This window comes from Aricia agestis, chromosome 2, assembly GCF_905147365.1.
Source record: "Aricia agestis chromosome 2, ilAriAges1.1, whole genome shotgun sequence".
Classification (NCBI taxonomy): Eukaryota; Metazoa; Arthropoda; class Insecta; order Lepidoptera; family Lycaenidae; genus Aricia; species Aricia agestis.
Genome location: NC_056407.1, coordinates 154,539 through 175,247, shown reverse-complemented (window position 1 = coordinate 175,247; position 20,709 = coordinate 154,539). Strand labels below are relative to the sequence as shown.

At 36.9% G+C, this 20,709-nt stretch overlaps 2 protein-coding genes across 3 annotated transcripts in view; both read left to right on the top strand.

Annotated features, from left to right (window-relative positions):
* Window positions 1-208: 208 nt before the first annotated feature.
* The window catches only part of LOC121737833, a 36,922-nt gene continuing 16,421 nt past the window's right edge, over window positions 209-20,709 (top strand). The window contains exons 1-6 of the mRNA XM_042129567.1: window positions 209-438; window positions 630-770; window positions 856-993; window positions 1,200-1,306; window positions 1,393-1,652; window positions 10,313-10,496. Coding sequence (XP_041985501.1) covers window positions 361-438; window positions 630-770; window positions 856-993; window positions 1,200-1,306; window positions 1,393-1,652; window positions 10,313-10,496 — 908 coding nt within the window. The 5' untranslated portion in view covers window positions 209-360. The remainder of the gene's footprint in view (window positions 439-629; window positions 771-855; window positions 994-1,199; window positions 1,307-1,392; window positions 1,653-10,312; window positions 10,497-20,709) is intronic.
* Window positions 3,839-19,573, top strand: LOC121737823. 2 transcript variants are annotated; one of them, XM_042129553.1, is made up of 2 exons: window positions 3,839-3,842; window positions 15,080-19,573. In XM_042129553.1, exon 2 carries the CDS (start codon window positions 15,087-15,089, stop codon window positions 19,539-19,541), a length of 4,455 nt encoding a protein of 1,484 aa, XP_041985487.1. In that variant the 5' UTR covers window positions 3,839-3,842; window positions 15,080-15,086; the 3' UTR covers window positions 19,542-19,573. The 2 variants fall into 2 exon arrangements, with proteins under 2 accessions (XP_041985487.1, XP_041985479.1); XM_042129545.1 differs by lacking the exon at window positions 3,839-3,842 and adding an exon at window positions 12,281-12,468 and having other exon boundaries at window positions 13,925-19,573.

Genomic DNA, 20,709 nt, shown 5'->3' with positions numbered 1-20,709 from the left:
TAATATTAATATTTAGAATAAGTTATATGTCATTTAGTTTATTGTAGAATTTAATTATTTACCACACTGTTTTAATTAACTTTCTTCCAAATTCCGTTTCCTTTTATTCCTTCCGCCGTTCCTTACCTTTTTACCCTGTCTGTGGCACAATACGCATCCTTTGTGTCAAGTTGCCAAAATAGAAAAAAAAAAAAAAAAAAATCGAAAATTGAATTCTACTCGTACGGTACCGTCTACCGACCAAATATATACAGTATACTAGTAATCTGTCGTACCGACTGCATCTGCATCAATATCAGTTTAAAACAGTTTTCCGTTTTCTTAAATATATAATACCTATCAATTACTATCAAGTACGATATGTCTTCTAAGTATTATTCTCTTTCTTGGAATTCATACCAATCAGGTATCTGCAAGGGGTTTGCTGAACAGCAAAATGTAAGTGTTTGTACAGTCACAATTTCGAAGTAAATACAGAAATCTATTAAATTTTGCAATTTGCAGGTATCCAATAACACAGGCGAGGCGTTTAAATGATCTCTTGTATGCATTTCGCCTGTGTGACCATTGTGTGATATTTTAATTCTCTTTTTCATTAACTGCTTCAGAAGCCGATATTTCTATTTCAGAAGCAGGAGTTTGTTGATATGACTTTAGTTGCTGATGGACATTTAGTAAAAGTACATAAAAATTTAATTTGTTTAGCGAGCTCCTTAATTAAAAGCATAATCAAATCAACCCCATGTGAGCATCCAATCATATTCCTCAATGTAAGTTAATAAATTTTAGAGCTAGTGAGTAATATATTCAATGTGTCTTAACCAAAGACTGCTACCAAAATTTATGACTTTTTAGAATGTGAGCCACGAAACACTCTGCTGCCTGTTGGAATATATTTACACAGGTGAAGTTAAAGTAGAATCAGATAAGTTACGGACCGTGCTAAGAGTAGCAAACAAATTGAAGTTATGTGGCTTGGAGACATTCAATAAGGTAATTAAATTGTAATTAAAATTATAAATGTAACAAAACTGTGTCTATAATATTATTATATATTTATAATAATTAGATAATATTCAGTGTATGTTGCAATAATTTTGTATGATTATATTAAATTAAATGGAATGAATGGTTAGAATGTGTAACTACAACATAATTGGTTTTTTTTTAAACTTAACTATGATATAACTTTGTGACAGGAAAAACCAACATCTCAGTTTAGTGAGGCTAAGCAGATCAGTGGAAACCCAGTGAAATCTACAGGCGACAACCCAGGTATTGTGGTTCCAACACAAGTTTCTGGAAGGTAGGGTGCATAATTTTATTTTCTATTTTAATTAATAAAATATATGACGTACTTGCATTCAACCTATTAATTTTTTTGTGTTTCAGACCTGAAAATGCTATGTTGAATAATGAAAATATTTGCCAGTACACAAATGAATACCAACCTGAAGTAATGACAACAGACTGCTACGACAATAGTCCAGAACTAGATCCCAGTAGTGCAGCACTGGGCGTGGAGAATGGTTTTTATTCCATATATGATGTGGGCGAAACTGTGGCGTTCGAGGCCACATCTGCCGACCTACCACCTGCTACTGAGCTCCCCACCAATCTCCAAGTGACAAATATTACCATTGACACTACAGGTACTGTCATAGTAACTGATGTAGCCACTTATTTATTCTGATCCATGAGTATTTAATGTTTTGGCCTAAGAGCTTGTGAACCCCAGACCTACGTTATCTATATATTAATATGTGAGCCAAAAACTTTGTATCCCTTTTGACAAAAAATGGGGAAACGTAGGTGAATGAAACTTTGCACAGTTGTAGTTTACATGGTGAAGGAGTGCATCGAGCTAATATTTTTTTGAAATTATGCTTTTATCATACATTTTTTTAACAAATAAAACATTACACACACTACAACACACACACCAGGAAAAATGACAGATTTTTGAGTGACAAGCCTATACATACAAATTATACTCTTTCATTTATGGTTGAAGTCTGTTGACAAGGTGACAAATTCAAAAAGGATTATAGTTTTTTTTTATTGAATCTTCGCTACTATTAGACAATGCTTACACAGCCAGTCTGAGATCAGTCCCAGAGACAAGAGTTGAAAAAAATATGATAAAGTCAATATTTTTTTACTAAATATAGGTAGTAGTCCTAATGTTGTTGAAACTAAGGTCGAATTTCGACCATAGGGCGATCTCTAGTTTTATAAAAGCTGAAAGTTTGTCAGCGGATGCTCTTAACACAGGTAAGAATGATGGACCATTATGAAGTTCCGGTTATAATGGCTTTGGCAGGTAAAATCACGTTATTCATTGCCAGACACTTGACATCGTGGCAAACCCTTGCCAGACACCCTTAATGTTCATGAAATTATAATTTTACTTACGTTATAGTATTGTGGGGTGACATAATTCAATCCGCCACGCTTGAAAAATCGCTTCGCTTATGGCTTGTGCCGCGTCTTGGAACAAGTCGGCGTGTGTGACGTAGGCACTAGGCGCTGCCGCACCGTCGCTCGCGCGCCCCGCTACGCTCACTCACTCCGCATCTAGCTCTCGCTTTGATCGCGCGCATACTGCTTACTATTGTATAGCTTCACATTCATTCGCTCATAATATCATTCATTGTTATCATAGTATTTTCATTAAACATCATTTCCATTAACAGTGCATTTCTTTCATCTCATTAATTATTCAATCGCCTTCACCAAAAATAGTTAGTGCATATTAATTAATGTTTGTAGCTGTGTTCATTCGGGTCCAGGGAGATAATTGGCTACCACAGTATAAAAGCTGATTTTTATATATAATACTTGGGTAATAAGTAGATGATGTTTCCTCATTAGCCAGACACTTTTGATAGTTCCAACCCCTTGCCAGACAAACATTGTATTACAAATCATGAGAAGAGATTCGTGATTAGAATGACTTAAGCAAATAAACTTTTTGGCACACACTTATATTATAACTGATAGTCTATGTTTAAAAACGTTCTAAGAAAAGACATTCTATGCTACAAATACTTACTTTAAATTGTTAAATTTTTTAATTTATTCTGTCAATAACAGGTTTAAAAAAATATACTTACCTCAAAATTTTTGGTTAGGGACACAAATTATTATAAAGTTTATTATTATAAAGAAAATTATAATAAAGAAGAAAAGAGTAGAATCCATTGATAAATAAAGGTAGATTTTTGGTAGAAGCTTAAACACGGTCTAGTAGATTTTTGTAGAATACAGCAACGTTTTTGGTATATCGAGTCACGAGTAATTTAAAAGTGGTCATACTGGAGCTCTTAGATAAATGATGGGGACCCATCATTTATCTAAGCTGGAGCTATCCAAACGTAGGTAGTCAAAATCCGACAATGCGATGCTACCCGACCCGGCAATAGTGTGCTATTTTGCGTTGCGCTGAGTCCCGACCCGCCCCGGCACGGCCCGTCATAGCATGCGCGAACCTTTAATGTTAACACTTACAAAAACTTGAAATATACTTGAAACTTTCAACCCATTTGGCATTTGAGTACTGAGTATGTAAACCGTTTATTTTTTTATTATTTAACATGTAAATACTAACAACTGGGCAGTGAGGTACCGCGGTAGACTTAACTCACCATCTCACTCGCACTCACCCATATGCATACTGCCTCGCGCTCTATTATTGAAGAGAGCACAAAACTATTCCAACCAATATTTCGCGGGATCAAAAATTGACAATAGCTTTTCCGTGCTCTACAAGTTACTCCAAGGCTTTCACAGACACATCCGTAATAACAAAACTAAATTTTAACACCAACCTATGATAAGAAGTTCCCTACGAATAGAAGCACCAAAACGGTCAAGGAATCAATTACGACCACCTAAAACAGATCTTGACAAAGCAACTATAGGAAACATAGCGTCTTCATTGGCGGGCTTCAGTAAGTCAATCAAAATGGAAAACTCGTCGAATGTCCTTGCAAAATACCAAGAGCTAGAAAAGAAATTAACTAAAATCTCAAAAGTAATCACAAACCGCAATAAATATAACCTGTCCGAAACAACATTGCAACTTATTGAAGAAAGGAAAAACAATATCTCAAACAACACTAAAAAAGAAAACATTAAAAGGATATCTGAGCTAAGTAAAAAAATACGAACAAACATCAGAAAAGAGAAAAAAATTAAGATACTCCAAACATCAGAAACACATAACCAGAACAGGAGGGGTGAGCAAGGCACTTAAGGAACTTAAAGGACATACTAAAGAGTGGATACCCCAACTTAAAAAACGGACAACTACCAGCACAAATAGAAAATACATCAGCAAAATAGCTACAACATTCTATAGAAATCTATATGCAAACCCACAAAAGCAAAAGCAAACTACAGTAAATAGAGAAAGCCTACCAAAACCTAGTAATAAAGTTAGTCAAGTACCGGAAATTCTGCCATGTGAAGTGGAAAAGGCCATTCGCAGTCTAAAAATTTAAAGAGCCCCAGGCTTAGATAAGGTACCAAATGAAATCCTAAAAGGCACCATCAATGAACTCGTACCTGTTCTTACTACAATATTTAACGATATACCAAAGCAATGGAAAGATGTTTTCCATTGCTTTGGTATTGTGCAGGTCATATCATCTTAATACATATAAGAGAGGCCCTAAAGAAGACTTAGCAAATTACAGACCAAGTCTCTTGTCAAATATTTACAAGGTCTTCTCCAAAGTTATCTTAGAGAGAATTAACAAACAACTGGATGAACGCCAACCGAAAGAGCAAGCAGGCTTTAGGAAAAACTTTTCTACGATAGACCACATACACACAGTAAAGCAGATCATAGAGAAGTACAAGAAATACAAAAAGGAACTGTACATGGCATTCATTGATTACTCAAAAGCCTTTGACAGCATTAGTCATGAAGCGATCTGGAAAAGCCTAGACCAGCAAGGCATACCTGAAACCTACACAGAGATTATCAAAAACATATATATCTAAACAGCGAAGCCAAAATAAGACTCGAAACAGTAGGAAACAAATTTCAGATCGAAAGAGGCGCAAAACAGGGCGACCCCCTCTCTCCGAAACTATTTTCAGCTGTACTTGAAACCATCTTTCGCGAACTAGATTGGGAGAAGTACGGCCTTAACGTGAACGGAGAAAAGCTAAACCATTTAAGATTTGCAGACGATATAATTATCTTTGAAGAAAACCCAAACAACCTTGATTCAACGATAAAAGCTCTTGATAAAGAAAGCAAAAAAGTAGGCCTAAACATAAACAAGGACAAAACCAAAATACTTACAAACTCCAAACAAATCACTATAAAAGTTGACGACCAACCTCTAGAATATGTAAAGAATACATCTACCTTGGACAATTAATCTCCCATGAAAACCAGACCACTAAGGAAATCAACCGTAGAATTGCAAATGGTTGTAAAAAGTAAAGAGATATTTAAATCTGGCATGAGTTTAACTGTGAAAAAGAAGGCATTTAACACCTGTGTCCTACCCGTAATAACATATGACTGCGAAACATGGGCTCTTACCAAACAACACAGAGAAAAGCTGGAACGATGCCAGAGAGCTATGGAGAGAAGTATGCTAAGTATAAAGAGACAAGACGGGATCAGAAACACTACTATAAGAGAAAAAACCAAAGTAACAGACATACTCAAATAGACCAAAGAAAGTGGAAATGGGCCGGACACATGTTAAGAGACAAACAAAACAAATAGAGCACAGCTATCACTCACTGGTACCCAAGAGATGGAACACGGTGTAGAGGTCGCCAACAAACCAGATGGGGAGATGATCTAGCACTAACAGGTGGACACCATTGGAGAAGAGTAGCACTAGACAGAACTGAGTGGAAAAGGCTGGAGGAGGCCTATGCCGAGAGGCACACTTCCTTCGAGACATTCTATAACTCGAAGTCAAAATAAAAAGGCTATTATTACCTTTTCCGTGCTCTACCTTTTATCTGTGCTACATTTAACCAGTTATGTAACCTACTGGATGCAAATAAACAATTTTAAACCTATTTTTAAGGTTTAGTCCAACTCTGAGAGAGGCACTAACGAAGAATAAGAATCGAGTGAAAAATAGCAATTCATTATGGTTTGTGCGTTTTAAGATGATATGGGTGACAGTTTTCATATTCCTTGCTACGGGTTTTTTTTACAAGAAAACAAAAAAAAATCAAAATGTAATAAATTATATTCCATCTACAAAAACAAATGTTTCCTATATTTGTAAACTACGAATAATAAAAACTAAGGAAGAGTAACTCCGTCAAAAAACATGCTCCAAAATACTTGTCAAAAAAGTGTACCTTAGGTACACATTTCAATACATTTGCAATATTTAGGTGACCTTGAGCGGTACAAAGGCTGACGTTACATGACAGTTCGAATGTAACCAAATTTAAAACGGTAATAGTATGGGAGTTACGTTTCCTTAGTTTTTATTATTCGTAGTTTGTAAATGAATGTAAGTTGTATATTTCAAAGAGTGTTGAGCAACATATTAAGAAAATATAAACTCAACGAATTTACCGTTAATTACATTGACGATATCTTGATCTTCTCCGAGGATTTTGATAGCCATATTAATCACTTAAGACAGTTATTAGAAGCTATAAAAAAGGAAGGATTCAGGTTAAAATTTACAAAATGCACTTTTGCCTCAAATTCTGTCAAATATCTGGGACATATCATTCAAAATAATTCAGTGCAGCCTTTAAAAGATAATATTATTTCCGTACAAAACTTTCCTACTCCTAAAAATCAAAAAAACATTAGACAGTTTCTTGGTAAAATAAATTTCTACCATGAATACATACCAAGAAAGGCTATTATATTGGACCCCTTGCATAAATTGTTAAGGAAAGGCCAAAAATTTGTTTGGTCCAATGAATGCCAAAAATCTTTTGACACTATAAAAAATCTATTATGCTCTAAACCAATATTAGAGATATATGACAGAAATTTACCTATACACATTTATACAGATGCATCCATAGAAGGAGTTGGTGCAGTCTTAAAACAGATACAGCCAGATGGACAAGAAAAAACTGTAGCATATTTTTCGAAGAAATTGACGGAAACGCAGAAGAAAAAGAAAGCTATTTATTTGGAATTGTTGGCGATAAAAGAGGCGGTGGTTTTTTGGCAATATTGGCTAATAGGAAGACCATTTACTGTTTTTTTGGACCACAAACCTTTGGAAAATATGAATTTAAAATCAAGAACGGACGAAGAATTAGGGGATCTTACCTATTACCTATCACAGTACGAATTTAATGTAGTTTATTCTCCTGGGAAAAATAATTTAGAGGCAGACTGTTTAAGTAGAAATCCAGTGTTGAATTCAGATGAAAACACTGATGAACAACTAAGAGTTGTCAATCTTATAAGCATTGAAGACATATTGAAAGATCAAGAAATTAATAAGGAAGTACAAGAACAAAAAGATAAGTTAATAAATAAACATAATGTGTACTTCAAAAGGGTTGGAAAAAGAGATAAAATAATTTTATCAAAAGAATTAAGTTTAACTTTTTTGAAAGATGTTCATGAAAATATGTGTCATATTGGAATCAACCAAATGCAAAAGATGATTGGTAAATTTTATTTTATAAGAAATTTATCAGATAATATTAAAAAGATTTGCAAAAGTTGTGAAACTTGCATAAAAAATAAAACAAGAGGACATGAAAGATTTGGATCTATGTCTCATCTAGGACCAGCAACAAGACCTTTTGAGATTATGTCTATTGATACAATAGGCGGATTTGGAGGTTCGAGATCATCAAAAAAATACTTGCATTTATTAGTTGACCATTTTAGTAGATTCGCATTTATTCATACGTCTAAAACTCAAACAGCAAATGATTTCATAAGACTTTTATCTAGTATAGTGGAAACGGAAGAAATAGGCATGATTTTGACCGATCAATATCCAGGAATCAATTCAATTGCATTAAAAAAATTTCTTGGTGACAGAAATATACCATTGGTATTTACAGCAGTAAACTGCCCTTTTTCTAATGGCTTAAATGAACGTTTGAATCAAACATTGGTGAATAAGATAAGATGCAAAGTTAACGAAGAAGAGAAGAAAAGAGCTTGGGCTAGTATAGCTAAGGAGTGTGTTAAAAAATATAATGAGACTGTTCACACAGTTACAGGATTCTCTCCAACTTATCTTTTGTATGGAACAGAAAAAGTAATGATTTTACCAAAGGAATTTAGAAATAACTTAACGAGTGAGAGTTGGATAAATGACAAAAAAATTGCTTTGGATAATTCAAAAAAGTCCCATGATTACAACAAGAAATTATTTGACAAGAATCGGAAGCATTGTAATTTTAATGTGGGAGATCTAGTTTATGTTGAGAATGGCAATAGACTTAATAGATGTAAGTTAGATGAAGTTTATATTGGACCATTTAGGATTGTAAAGAAAGTGTCGAGTTCTATATATGAAATAGATACAGGTCATAGAAAAGCTGAGTCAAACCTATTTCATGTGACTAAAATGATTCCTGTACCTATGTTAGACTTAAATTAGACTTATGTAGGCCTTTGGATTTAGTGATGTAAAAAAAAAATGGATTTTTTTTTTCTCCTTAAGGGGGGAGATGTAAGTTTACCTCTTAGGTGTTTCTTGTTATAGAGTAGGCTGGTATAAGTTCCAAAGAGAAAGTATGATTTATTTGATTTTGAAGTAAGTTGACAATTTTATTATAATGAAAAAAATGATTTAAGAGAAACGATCTGTGTTAAAAATATTTTAATATTTTATCGGAGGAATAACAATAAACGTAATTGTCGTTTCTCTTATTTTACAGGTATGATATTATTATATTATTGTTGTATTTAGTTTGTTTATAATTTTACTTTTAGTGATTAAACTCACGGACGTAAAAAAATATTTTTACGTCCGTGATTAAACTCTTATTTTACAGAGAAACAAAATTGTTTACTTGTTTTCCTCCATACATCAAAATAATCTTATATGAATAAAAATGAAAAGTTGCTAAATGCTAACTTATTAATATAAAATTGTAAATATTAATTGTCAAATAGGAGTATAAAATTATTGTTACGAAAACATTTGAAAAATGTCAGATGCATAAAACGGAACTTATGTCAATAGAGATTGACTCTGTTGAATCGAAATCAAATCGATAAAAAGCGGCCAAGTGCGAGTTGGACTCGCCCATGAAGGGTTCCGCAGCAGTAATAATATTAATTTTAATGAAATTAAAAGGTTTTTGATTTATTTTTATATTTCAGTTGATTTAATGAAAATTAATTTAAGGTTTACCATTTATCTCGTTCAAACCAATTTTCGTTGGTAGTTTTTATAGTAATGTACATCATATATTATTTTTAGAAGTTAGAGGGGGGGCGACACAAATTTTTCCACTTTGGAAGAGTCTCTCTCGCAAACTATTCAGGTTACAAAAACATTATAGAAGAAACTTCAATATGATTTTTAAAGACCTATCCATAGATACCCCACACGCATAGGTTAGATGAAAAAAAATAATTTTTATTGGTTTAAGATTTACCATTTATGACGTATAAAAAAAACTACTTACTAGATATCGTTCAAACCAATTTTCGTTGTTTTTATAGTAATGTACATCATATATTATTTTTAGACTTATCATGACCCTACTTTAGAAGTTAGAGGGGGGACGGGGAGGGGACGACGACACATTTTACCACTTTGGAAGAGTCTCTCTCGCAAACTATTCAAGTTAGAAAAAATTGACATAGGAAACCTCAACATGATTTTTGAAGACCTATCCATAGATACCCCACACGTATAGGTTAGATGAAAAAAAATTTTTTTGTTTCAATTGTACCTAGGGGAACCCATAAAATTTTTAATAATTTTTCCATTTTTGTATCAAAATCTTTATGCGGTTTACAGACTACATCTACTTACCAATTTTCAATAGTATAGCTCTTATAGTTTCGGAGGAAAGTGGCTGTGACACACGGATGGACAGACAGACATGACGAATCTATAAGGTTTCGTTTTTTGCCATTTGGCTACGGAACCCTAAAAAGGGCGGCCATCTTAAATCGCCGGCACCAGCGGTGCACCGCGGTGCGAAACAGCGCGGACGTGATTTTTATCATGATCGCTGACTATTATTATGCACGATAATATTAGCAATCGTATTTTTTTAGCAAGTACGATTAATTTAATTATTGCTAATGGACATTTAACAATTAATCTTGATTGCTAATGCTATTTTCACCAACACTACTGTGTAGGGTCACTGCCTCAGCAATACTCGGTGTCGTCGCGCGGACGCCTGCAGCTGCTGCTGAACCGGTTCGTGTACAACCTGCACCACGAGGCGCAGTGCGGCCGCCGCCGGCGCTGGCGCTGCGCCGACTACCGCCGCCGGCGCTGCTCTGCCTACGTCGACACGCTCGACGACGTTATCACCACACGGTAAGCTTTCTTATACTCTCAATCCTTATGCGCTGACCATGGGCGTAGCCCCACCCTGTCTCTGACCTATTATTAAGGTGCCTAACTAAAAAAAAAGGACCGCATTCTATTAATGGGGCTGAACTCAGGAGAGCACGCAGATTATAATAATTGTGAATGTTGCCAAGTGTCATAATATTGGTCCATTAATTTGACAATGACCGACGCACACTCGACACCGCGGTGAGAATAAGGACAAACGGTCTCACCGTTTGTATATAATCTCTACTTTCGAGTGCGTCTGCTAATTTCTACCACCTAGTGTTGAAGAGATGTAAAATTTAACAAAACAAATGTTTAATTATTATTATATTATACCAGAATAGGACTGAATCAGAAGACAAGCAAAATAAACAAGACCTTTGCCTTTGAATACATGCAACGCCCAAAGATAAACTCACAAACAACATCAAAACACAACATCAAAAAAATAACAACGAAATGGCAAAGGCACCCGGAAGACAACAACTATTATAAATAACATAAAAACACAAAAAAAAAAACTATCTTCCAACCCGGCCGGTCCCCGTGGGAGTACTAGACCATTACCCCTGGTTGTGCACTTAATTTAGTTATAATTTAATATATGATATTTCCTTAATAACTAAATAATGAGTTCTCAAATTACACTCTGGATTTGTGTTGTGTTTGATTTCCACTGTTGGGATGTAGCTCAGTTTGGGAGTTTCTTATCATCAACCGTTGGATGAACCTTTAACATAATATGGCAATTCACCACTGTCGGAAGAAGACGAAGAATACATATCTTTGAAACTTGACAGATGACAAGTGTTTGCTGACGCTTTTTGCCGCGGATCGGGTTTGATGGCATACGAGAAAATTTTGTTCTGATAATTTTTCCTTGAAAAGGCTTAATCCAGCTGGAATTTCAAGTTTCTTTCCCTTTTGGTTTTTCAATATAATCGCTGTGAACTTTTTGTGTGGTCGGCCGACCAAAGTGTATCAAAATTCAAGAGTACTTCAGCTACACTCCGGAGCGGACCACGGGCTACAGAAGACAATCATCTTGCTCCTACAAGATCCAACGGGCTTTCTGCTACTGCGCAATTGCCTAAGGAGCACCCCCTGCTGACTATGGAACAGGTTAGTCGGGCATGATACCGATTCCGGAGTGTCTTTTTTTTGAGAACTTTGTATTATCCCGCAGGCAATTTAGCTATTTACACGCTATTGCCTTTCCAACCCCCTAAAAAGGAATCAAAATCATAACTTAATATCAAAGAAACAAGATCAGACTATATAAATATGTCGGAAACAGGAGAGGCCAGAGCAGGTACATCAGGGCATTCTTGATCCTCGGACATTTTGATCACGGGAACAGACAAGTTTCTTGGTGGCTATCCTTTGGTAGGCTCTCGAACCGAATCTGTCCCTTTTCTTTAGTTTTTCCGAAAATGTTAACACCCAAGCCAGCCAAGAAGCATGTCCAAGCCTTTCCGGCTTGCGTTCCACCAATCATCACAAACTTAACATTGTGTACCAACTTAACGAAATTTAACTTTACACAATCTTTCAAATCTGATTGGCTAAAGTGAACAAGTTTGCCAACACATCAACGTAAAGATCATAATCAAATTCGCAACTTGACAATATGGCTAACGTAGTAAAAGAAAGTCAAATTAGTAACTGTGTACAAGCTCGCCAATCATGATCAAGCTAATCAGAAAGTTAGCGTTGTCTACCAACATAACTTAACAAATGATAAATCAAATCAATAACCGTATTCAAGTTATAACATAGTCTGTCGCGAATCGCGCGAACTTGTAGGTAACAAAGGTAAACGACGGTATTCATATATAATAATAGGAGGGTAGTTGTAATATTCTCTGGTGACACATGTCACTAGTGACAGCCGCTGTCAGACAAACGATCGAGAACGGCAGACGGGCGAGCACGCGGCGCAGTCTTATCGGTGAGTCAGTATTATCATTATTTAAATATTCTGATCTTAAACGTTATTATTTAGGCTGTGTGTTTAGTTCATCGAGGATATCCAACGCCTCGAAACTGTTATGTATATAATAGTCTAGTTAATAATATGTAACATGTTGATACTGTATTTAGATTACGAACAATGAGATGATCGTTTAGTTATCTTATTATACGAGGTGTTGTAGTCGTTTGTGGCCGGTTGGTCACATCTAGTGTTTACTGCCTACTGTTGAGTGGGTTTGATTTAGACTTTAGCTATAGAATGCTCGGTTGTGCCGTGTGGTAAGGGGTCGCTGTAAGGGGTGGTTGGAGGCGACTGCACAGTATAGAAACCGTGTTCATCGTTTATATGGTGATTACCAGATGGACACGTGTGTATAGTTTAGTTGGCAGCCTACGCGGTCGTTGACCTGCTAGGCCATCACGATATAGAATGCCATAGTCTAGTGCGGACTAGCCGCATAGGCGAAATTGTCATGTGTGCTCACACAGGTGAACGCAGCAGAGTTATAGTTATAGTTTTCGCCTCCACTGAGGTGGTTGCGACATGGTGGAGATGCTGGGATCTGATTAGCTCGGCATGATTATAATATCATTATACGTATTATCTATCTACTTCTAACTATTAGAGTTACCTGATAGTAGGTTACAGAATATCACGTAACCACATGGAAAGATTCTTATATTATTCTTTAGGTACTTACGTCAGAATCAAGTATACATTATTGTAATTCGTATTATATAGGGGTCATAAGCGAAGTTTTATAAATAAAAGTTTTGGTTATGAGTTATAATAATAATTAGAGTCAGGATACCTATTTCATATTGACAAAAAAAAAATTGTGCCTGGCAACAAATGTAACACCATAATATTATACTGACTGTAATAGTATACTGGTCATTTATCTCTTTACTTGCAGTATGAACTCAGTAATGGAATTACCATGAAGTATAACTTGTATATTTAGTAAGTTATAGATTCCCTATAGTATTATAAACTAGTTTCCATTCTTTTTATCATTATATGTTCTATGGTGAGATGCTTAAAGTATATTTAGTAGTAGACGCGGTATAGTAGTGGGTTAATAGTCGCCTATCCACGAGACATAGGAATGTTACACGGTATAGGTATTGCAGTTAAAAGGAAAATTAAAATAAGTTAATATCGATTATTGTTTAAGATACGTAGATAGCTATGTATCTATAGTCTATACTGAATGTGGAGACGTCCGATAATAAGTCTTTATCGAGGATGTGTAATTCATATTATTATGAATTATCTATTGTTTATTTTTTGGTATCGATTCCAGAAATACGGCGGTATGAATAGGTGTATTTTAGACAATTGATTGAGGAAAATTATCAATGTTTTAGAGATTTTTTAAGTTACATAAATTTACAAATACGTTAAAGTGAGTATTTATTCATTGTTACAGTTTGAAGAGGAAGGTTAGCGCGGATTTGTGTCACGATTAAAGTGGCTTGTGCATTTGTGTATATGTATATTGAGTAGATAGTTATAACACCATGGAGGAGGTAGTCAAAACTCGACTAAAGTTACTTATAGATCATGTCGAGTCTTTGAGTGTTTCTGCTCAGGAGACGTTAGAAAAGTCACAGCTTGGCGAAGTATCGGAGCAGGAGGTACAGTTGGTGGCTGCTAAGCTTAAGGCATCTATCGATCGTTTTATTTCTGAAATGTACAATTATTACAAGTTGATTGACAATCCTTCGGTAGACGATTTGTCTCAATACACGTCGATTCAAATTAAAGGCGAAGAGCTCGTTGCTGAACTAGAAGTGCGGTTGAGGCGAAGAGAAAAAAGTAGTGACACGTCTATTGCTAATACTGGCAACCTTAACATAACGAGTAAACTACCAAAAATGGAGTTGGCAAAATTTGATGGTGACGTATTGAAGTGGCATACTTTTTGGGATCAATTTTCTTCGAACGTTGATACGCGGAATATTAATGATGTAGATAAATTGTTATATCTTCAATCGGTATTAGAGGGTGAGGCTAAGCGTGCAATAGAGGGCTTAGACACTACCAACAAGAATTATGCTATAGCGGTATCGACATTAAAAGAGAGATACGGCAAACCGGGTATTATTATCGATGCACATTATGCTGCAATATACAGAATTAAGGCAGCTGACAATTCAGTTCTAGATTGTCGAAGAGTTTTTAATGAAATCGAAAGGCATCTTCGGGTACTAAATTCATTAGGGGAAGACGTCAATCATAACCATCTTAGAGTCATGATAATGCAGAAATTTTCACAGGATTTGATTTACGAGTTAAGAATGAAAATGGGTACTGATACTGATACTATAGAGAACATACGTAAATATTTAGGACATATCATATCAGCTAGGGAAGCGTCGAATAGAATGAAAGTGGAGGCAGTTGCTTTAGAAACTCCTGGTACGAGTAAAGACGGTGATGATAAGTTTACTTTAAATAGTCTACATGTTCGAGTAGATAAGGATAAAGAGAGATATAACTCCCAACGGCGCATGCGACCATTTTCAAAGCAGAGAGAAGAAAGCATTAGGAAAAGTGCATTTAAAAGGCCAGATTCTAGAAGAAATTTCATGGATGGCAATTTCATGGACAGGGTTAACAGAAGGAAAAGACATTTAGACAAGGAAGATGCAGGTAATATAAAAGAGTCAGAATTCAAAAGGAAGAAAGTTAGTTGCATGTTTTGTGGTAAAAATCACTTTAACGACGAATGTGATGTAGTAAAGTCCGTTCAGGATAGAAAACGTAGATTAGAAGGTCGTTGTTACGTTTGTTTTTCTAAAGGTCACAAAGCATCTGATTGTAAGTCAAAGATGAAGTGCAGACACTGTGATTCGTACGGAGAACACAATCGAGCGCTATGTCCTTCACAACTATCGGCGAAAACTGATAGTTTTCACGTTAACACGTCTGTAGGGCGAACTATTTTGCAGACCGCTGTAGTTCGAGTGAAGAAGATAGGAAGTGACAATATATATAGGGATTGTCGAGTTCTTCTAGACTGTGGTAGTCAAAGAACGTATATAACCAGCAAGGTGGCCAAGATATTGGATTTACCAACCCTGGAAGAAAATCGACTGTCGGTATTCACCTTCGGTGCAAGTCACCCGCAAGAAATCGAAAGTCCAGTGGTAAATTTTGAAATTTTTTCTAAGACCCACTATCATAAGGTTATGTATGCCAATGTAGTTCCTCATATCACAAATAGCGTTCCTACCCCGAACAAACTATGGAAGGGCGATCATCCTAAGCACATGATTATGGCCGATGATGGCACAAGTGGTGATCAAGTCGACATACTAATTGGAAACGATTATTACCACTCTATTATGTCCCACGAAAAAATTCGTATCTCAGAAGATTTATATATGGTTAACTCCGTTCTTGGCTGGATAGTTTCCGGAAGATTTAATTCCGCGGGGGACAAAGTTGTAGATAAGTTGTCATGTATAACTTATTTTCAATCAAGTATGGGATGTTGTCCATTTATTGTACCTGATCCGCCATTACAAAGTGATAATATTAGGAGGTTATGGGACTTAGAATCTATCGGCATCACAGATTCCCCAAAGGCAAGTCGAGATGAGGAAGCTATTAGGCAGTTCAATGAAACTACAGAGTATATAGAGGGCAGATATCACGTTAAGTGGCCATGGATTGATTATCCACCCTCCTTACCTTCTAACTTTGGCTTAGCCTGTGGTAGATTATCAAACTTACTGAAACGACTAGATAATAACGTCTTACAAACCTATGACAATCTTATCAAAGAACAGTTAAGTATGGGTATCATTGAGTTCGCTCCAAATGTCCTACCGAATGTCGAACATCCAGTACATTACCTGCCACACCACTGTGTAGCGCAAGGAGAGAAACTGCGCATTGTGTACGACGCATCCGCAAAAACGAAAGGAAATAAAAGTTTAAATGAATGTTTGTATCGCGGGCCACTTATGCTAGAAGAACTAACTGGACTCCTGTTACGATTTAGACAACACCGGATTGGCATTGTTGCTGATGTTGAGAAGGCATTCTTGCAAGTCGGTTTGCAAGATGCAGATCGTGATGTTACGCGATTTTTGTGGCTCAAAGACCTCGAAGGTAACGTATCAGCCGATAACTTATTGCATTTTCGGTTCTGTAGAGTTCCTTTTGGAATCATATCGAGTCCCTTTTTACTAAACGCTACAGTTAGATATCATTTGATGAAAATCGAAATCCCAATGCTGAAACAAATTGCGGAGGATTTATATGTGGATAATTTAGTAACCGGCTCACAATCCTTTCGGGAAGGGACTCAGTTATATAAAGTAGCCAAGAAGGCCTTTGATGATTTGTCAATGAATTTGCGACAGTGGAATTCAAATTTAGGGGAATTTCGTGAAACGATACCTTCACAGTTTCTTGACAAAGAAACGGATTGTATTAAGGTATTAGGTTTACAGTGGGATTTACGGAAGGATCAGATGAGGCTGAGGTTCAGTTTAGAGGGAAAAGATCTTAACCAGATGAACACAAAGAGAGAAGTGTTAAGACTTATAGCGTCGGTATTCGATCCTTGTGGGTTTGTAGTTCAACTAGTGTTACCCGCTAAGATATTTTTACAAAGATTGTGGTCTGAAAAGGTTCATTGGGATACTCCACTGAAAGAAGATGCACTTCACGAATGGAGAACTATTATAGACACGTTAGACTATATAAAATATATAGCTGTGCCAAGGCATTATGAGACTTGTTTGGTAGCAGATAATGAGGTTGAAGTAATACGTGAATTGCACTGTTTCACGGATGCGTCGTTACAAGCTTATGCTGCAGTTGTATACATGCGTAGTACGTACAAAGATAGAAATGTTGTCAGTTTTATTATAGGAAAATCACGTTTAGTAGAGAGAGCTGAACAGTCTAATTTGCAAATACCAAAGCTTGAATTATTAGGGGTTGTAATAGGCAGCAGATTGCTACGTTATGTAATGAAATTTCTTAGATTAAATATTCTAAATCAATACTTGTGGACGGACAGCCAGATTGTATTAAATTGGTGTACTTCAGAGAAACTCCTACCACCATTTATCTCGAAACGAGTGGACAATATTAAGCAGAATCGTGAGCTTCGTTTGCGATATGTACCTACTCAAATTAATCCTGCTGACGTAGCGACGAAGTGCAGTGACTCTTGGATGAATGACATGAAGAGGTGGCTAACGGGTCCAGATTTCTTGACACGTTCGATACACCACTGGCCTAAAAATGCTACCGAGGTAGTGTGTTCTCAAATTTCCTCGGCTGGGGAGGGTCTTTCAGAAACTCCAGAGGTTCAAGATCAGAACAATGTAATACCTTGCCATGGACCCTACAACGAATATTCCGGCATAGTAGATAGTCCAGTCGTTGAGGCAAATATGCCCGGAAATGTCACTGGTGAAACAGCTTCCCTTAAGGAGTTCTCGATACTTCCTGAAGATCACATTGAAGAAATCTTGCGTATACAACTGTTATACTTTCCGAAGGAGACGCGAGGTGAGTCTACGGATCTTAAAAGGTCATTGGGGCTGTTTCTAGACACGAAAGGAATACTGCGCTGTGGTGGTAGGTTCCAACATGCAGACTGGCCAGAGAATCAGAAACATCCTATCCTTCTTCCAAAAGACGATCAATTCACCATTAAAATAATTGAGAAGATCCACGTCTTAAATTATCATGTGGGTGTCTCGCATACTTTATCTGCAATCAGGTTGCATTATTGGGTGCCGCATGGACGGTCGCAGGTTCAAAAAGTGCTGCGTCGTTGTCAAGCTTGTCGGAAGCAAGGAGGAGGGCCTTTTAAGCTGCCACCTATGGCTCAGTTACCACCAGAGAGAGTTAGATATCAAGAACCTTTCTCGTTTGTAGGGATTGATTATTTTGGTCCATTGACAGTGGAGACGAAAGGCTCCAACGAAAAACGCTGGGTTTGCCTATATACATGTTTAGCGGTACGAGCCATTCATTTGGAAGTAGTACAAGAGCTAACAGCGGAGCAATGTCTACTGGCTTTGAGAAGGTTTATATCTACTAGGGGAACTCCTAAAATGATTATGTCGGATAATGCTCTACAGTTTAAATTAACTTCGGATGTTCTTATTAATGGTTATTGCATTGAGAGGGGTATCAAATGGAAATTTATTCCCGAGCTTGCGCCATGGTTCGGAGGATTCTATGAAAGATTAATAGGAATAGTGAAGAGTTGTTTAAAGAGAACTTTGGAAAAACATATTTTAAATGACACACAATTGTGCACTATTATGAAAGAGGTTGAAGCAGTTGTCAACTCCCGTCCGTTGACTTTTGTCGGTAGCGAACCGGAACACATTTTAACGCCTGCTGATTTTTTGAGGAACGGCGGACCTTTAGTGATGGAAGCGACGGAAGAAGAATTTGTACTGCCAGCCACTGCGACCAAGGCTAGCCTCATTGAAGGTTGGAAACGAGGACAGCGCATCCTGCAAGAATACGTAATGATGTTTAAAAATAATTACCTTACAAGTCTTAGGGACCGTAAACACTCCCATCGTCAACCCAGAGTTGTTGTTGATACGATACCAAAAGTTGGAGACACGGTACAGATCAAAGGAGATTCCAATAGATCCTTATGGAAGGTCGGTAAGATTTGTGCTGTGATTAAGGGTTCAGATGGGCAGATACGGGTTGCCAAAGTAGCCACTTCTCCAAATGAAACTCTTACGAGATCAATTGCACATTTATACCCCTTAGAGGTCAGTGACACCGAACATAAAACGCCACCTGCACTATTGAGAGAGTCCGATCAGTTGCCTACGCCTCCTGAAAATAATAGGACGAATATAGAACCACAATTTGCACAGGCTACTGTCCGTGAGACAAACGATTCTACGACATCGGGAGTGGATGCCTCTCCCAGTAGACCACGGCGACTAGCGGCTCAGAAGGCAAGGGACAAAGTAAAAGAATGGACATCGCAACTTCTGTTTAACGTACGCTGTATTCCCAATGATGATATTGTGATTTAGATGATTTCATATTATAAAGCTGATTCATTGTATTTTGTTTTTTATTTCTATAACTTGTATTTTCTTTGCGGTGGGGAGTGTCGCGAATCGCGCGAACTTGTAGGTAACAAAGGTAAACGACGGTATTCATATATAATAATAGGAGGGTAGTTGTAATATTCTCTGGTGACACATGTCACTAGTGACAGCCGCTGTCAGACAAACGATCGAGAACGGCAGACGGGCGAGCACGCGGCGCAGTCTTATCGGTGAGTCAGTATTATCATTATTTAAATATTCTGATCTTAAACGTTATTATTTAGGCTGTGTGTTTAGTTCATCGAGGATATCCAACGCCTCGAAACTGTTATGTATATAATAGTCTAGTTAGTAATATGTAACATGTTGATACTGTATTTAGATTACGAACAATGAGATGATCGTTTAGTTATCTTATTATACGAGGTGTTGTAGTCGTTTGTGGCCGGTTGGTCACATCTAGTGTTTACTGCCTACTGTTGAGTGGGTTTGATTTAGACTTTAGCTATAGAATGCTCGGTTGTGCCGTGTGGTAAGGGGTCGCTGTAAGGGGTGGTTGGAGGCGACTGCACAGTATAGAAACCGTGTTCATCGTTTATATGGTGATTACCAGATGGACACGTGTGTATAGTTTAGTTGGCAGCCTACGCGGTCGTTGACCTGCTAGGCCATCACGATATAGAATGCCATAGTCTAGTGCGGACTAGCCGCATAGGCGAAATTGTCATGTGTGCTCACACAGGTGAACGCAGCAGAGTTATAGTTATAGTTTTCGCCTCCACTGAGGTGGTTGCGACATAGTCTGCCAACATTACATAACAAATTAATAAATCAAATCAGTAACCGTATTCAAGTTAAAATCAAAATGTAAAAGGATGTTAACATCAAAACACCTACTGTGTGTAAGTTTCGCCAACATGGCAAAACTAATGAAAGAAAGTTTACATTAAAATCCGTATGGCGCTTCTTGACATAAAGCGCCCTCTCTTAGCAAGGATTGTAGTTAACGGTTTAGTGAATATTTGAAATTGTGCAAACTCCCGCCAGCAGATGGCGCTACACGTCTCGATCCGACACGGCCATCAAGACCTTCACACGTCCGCGTGTGACTGATCTGTAAACAAGACAAAAGCATAGACAGTAATCTGTT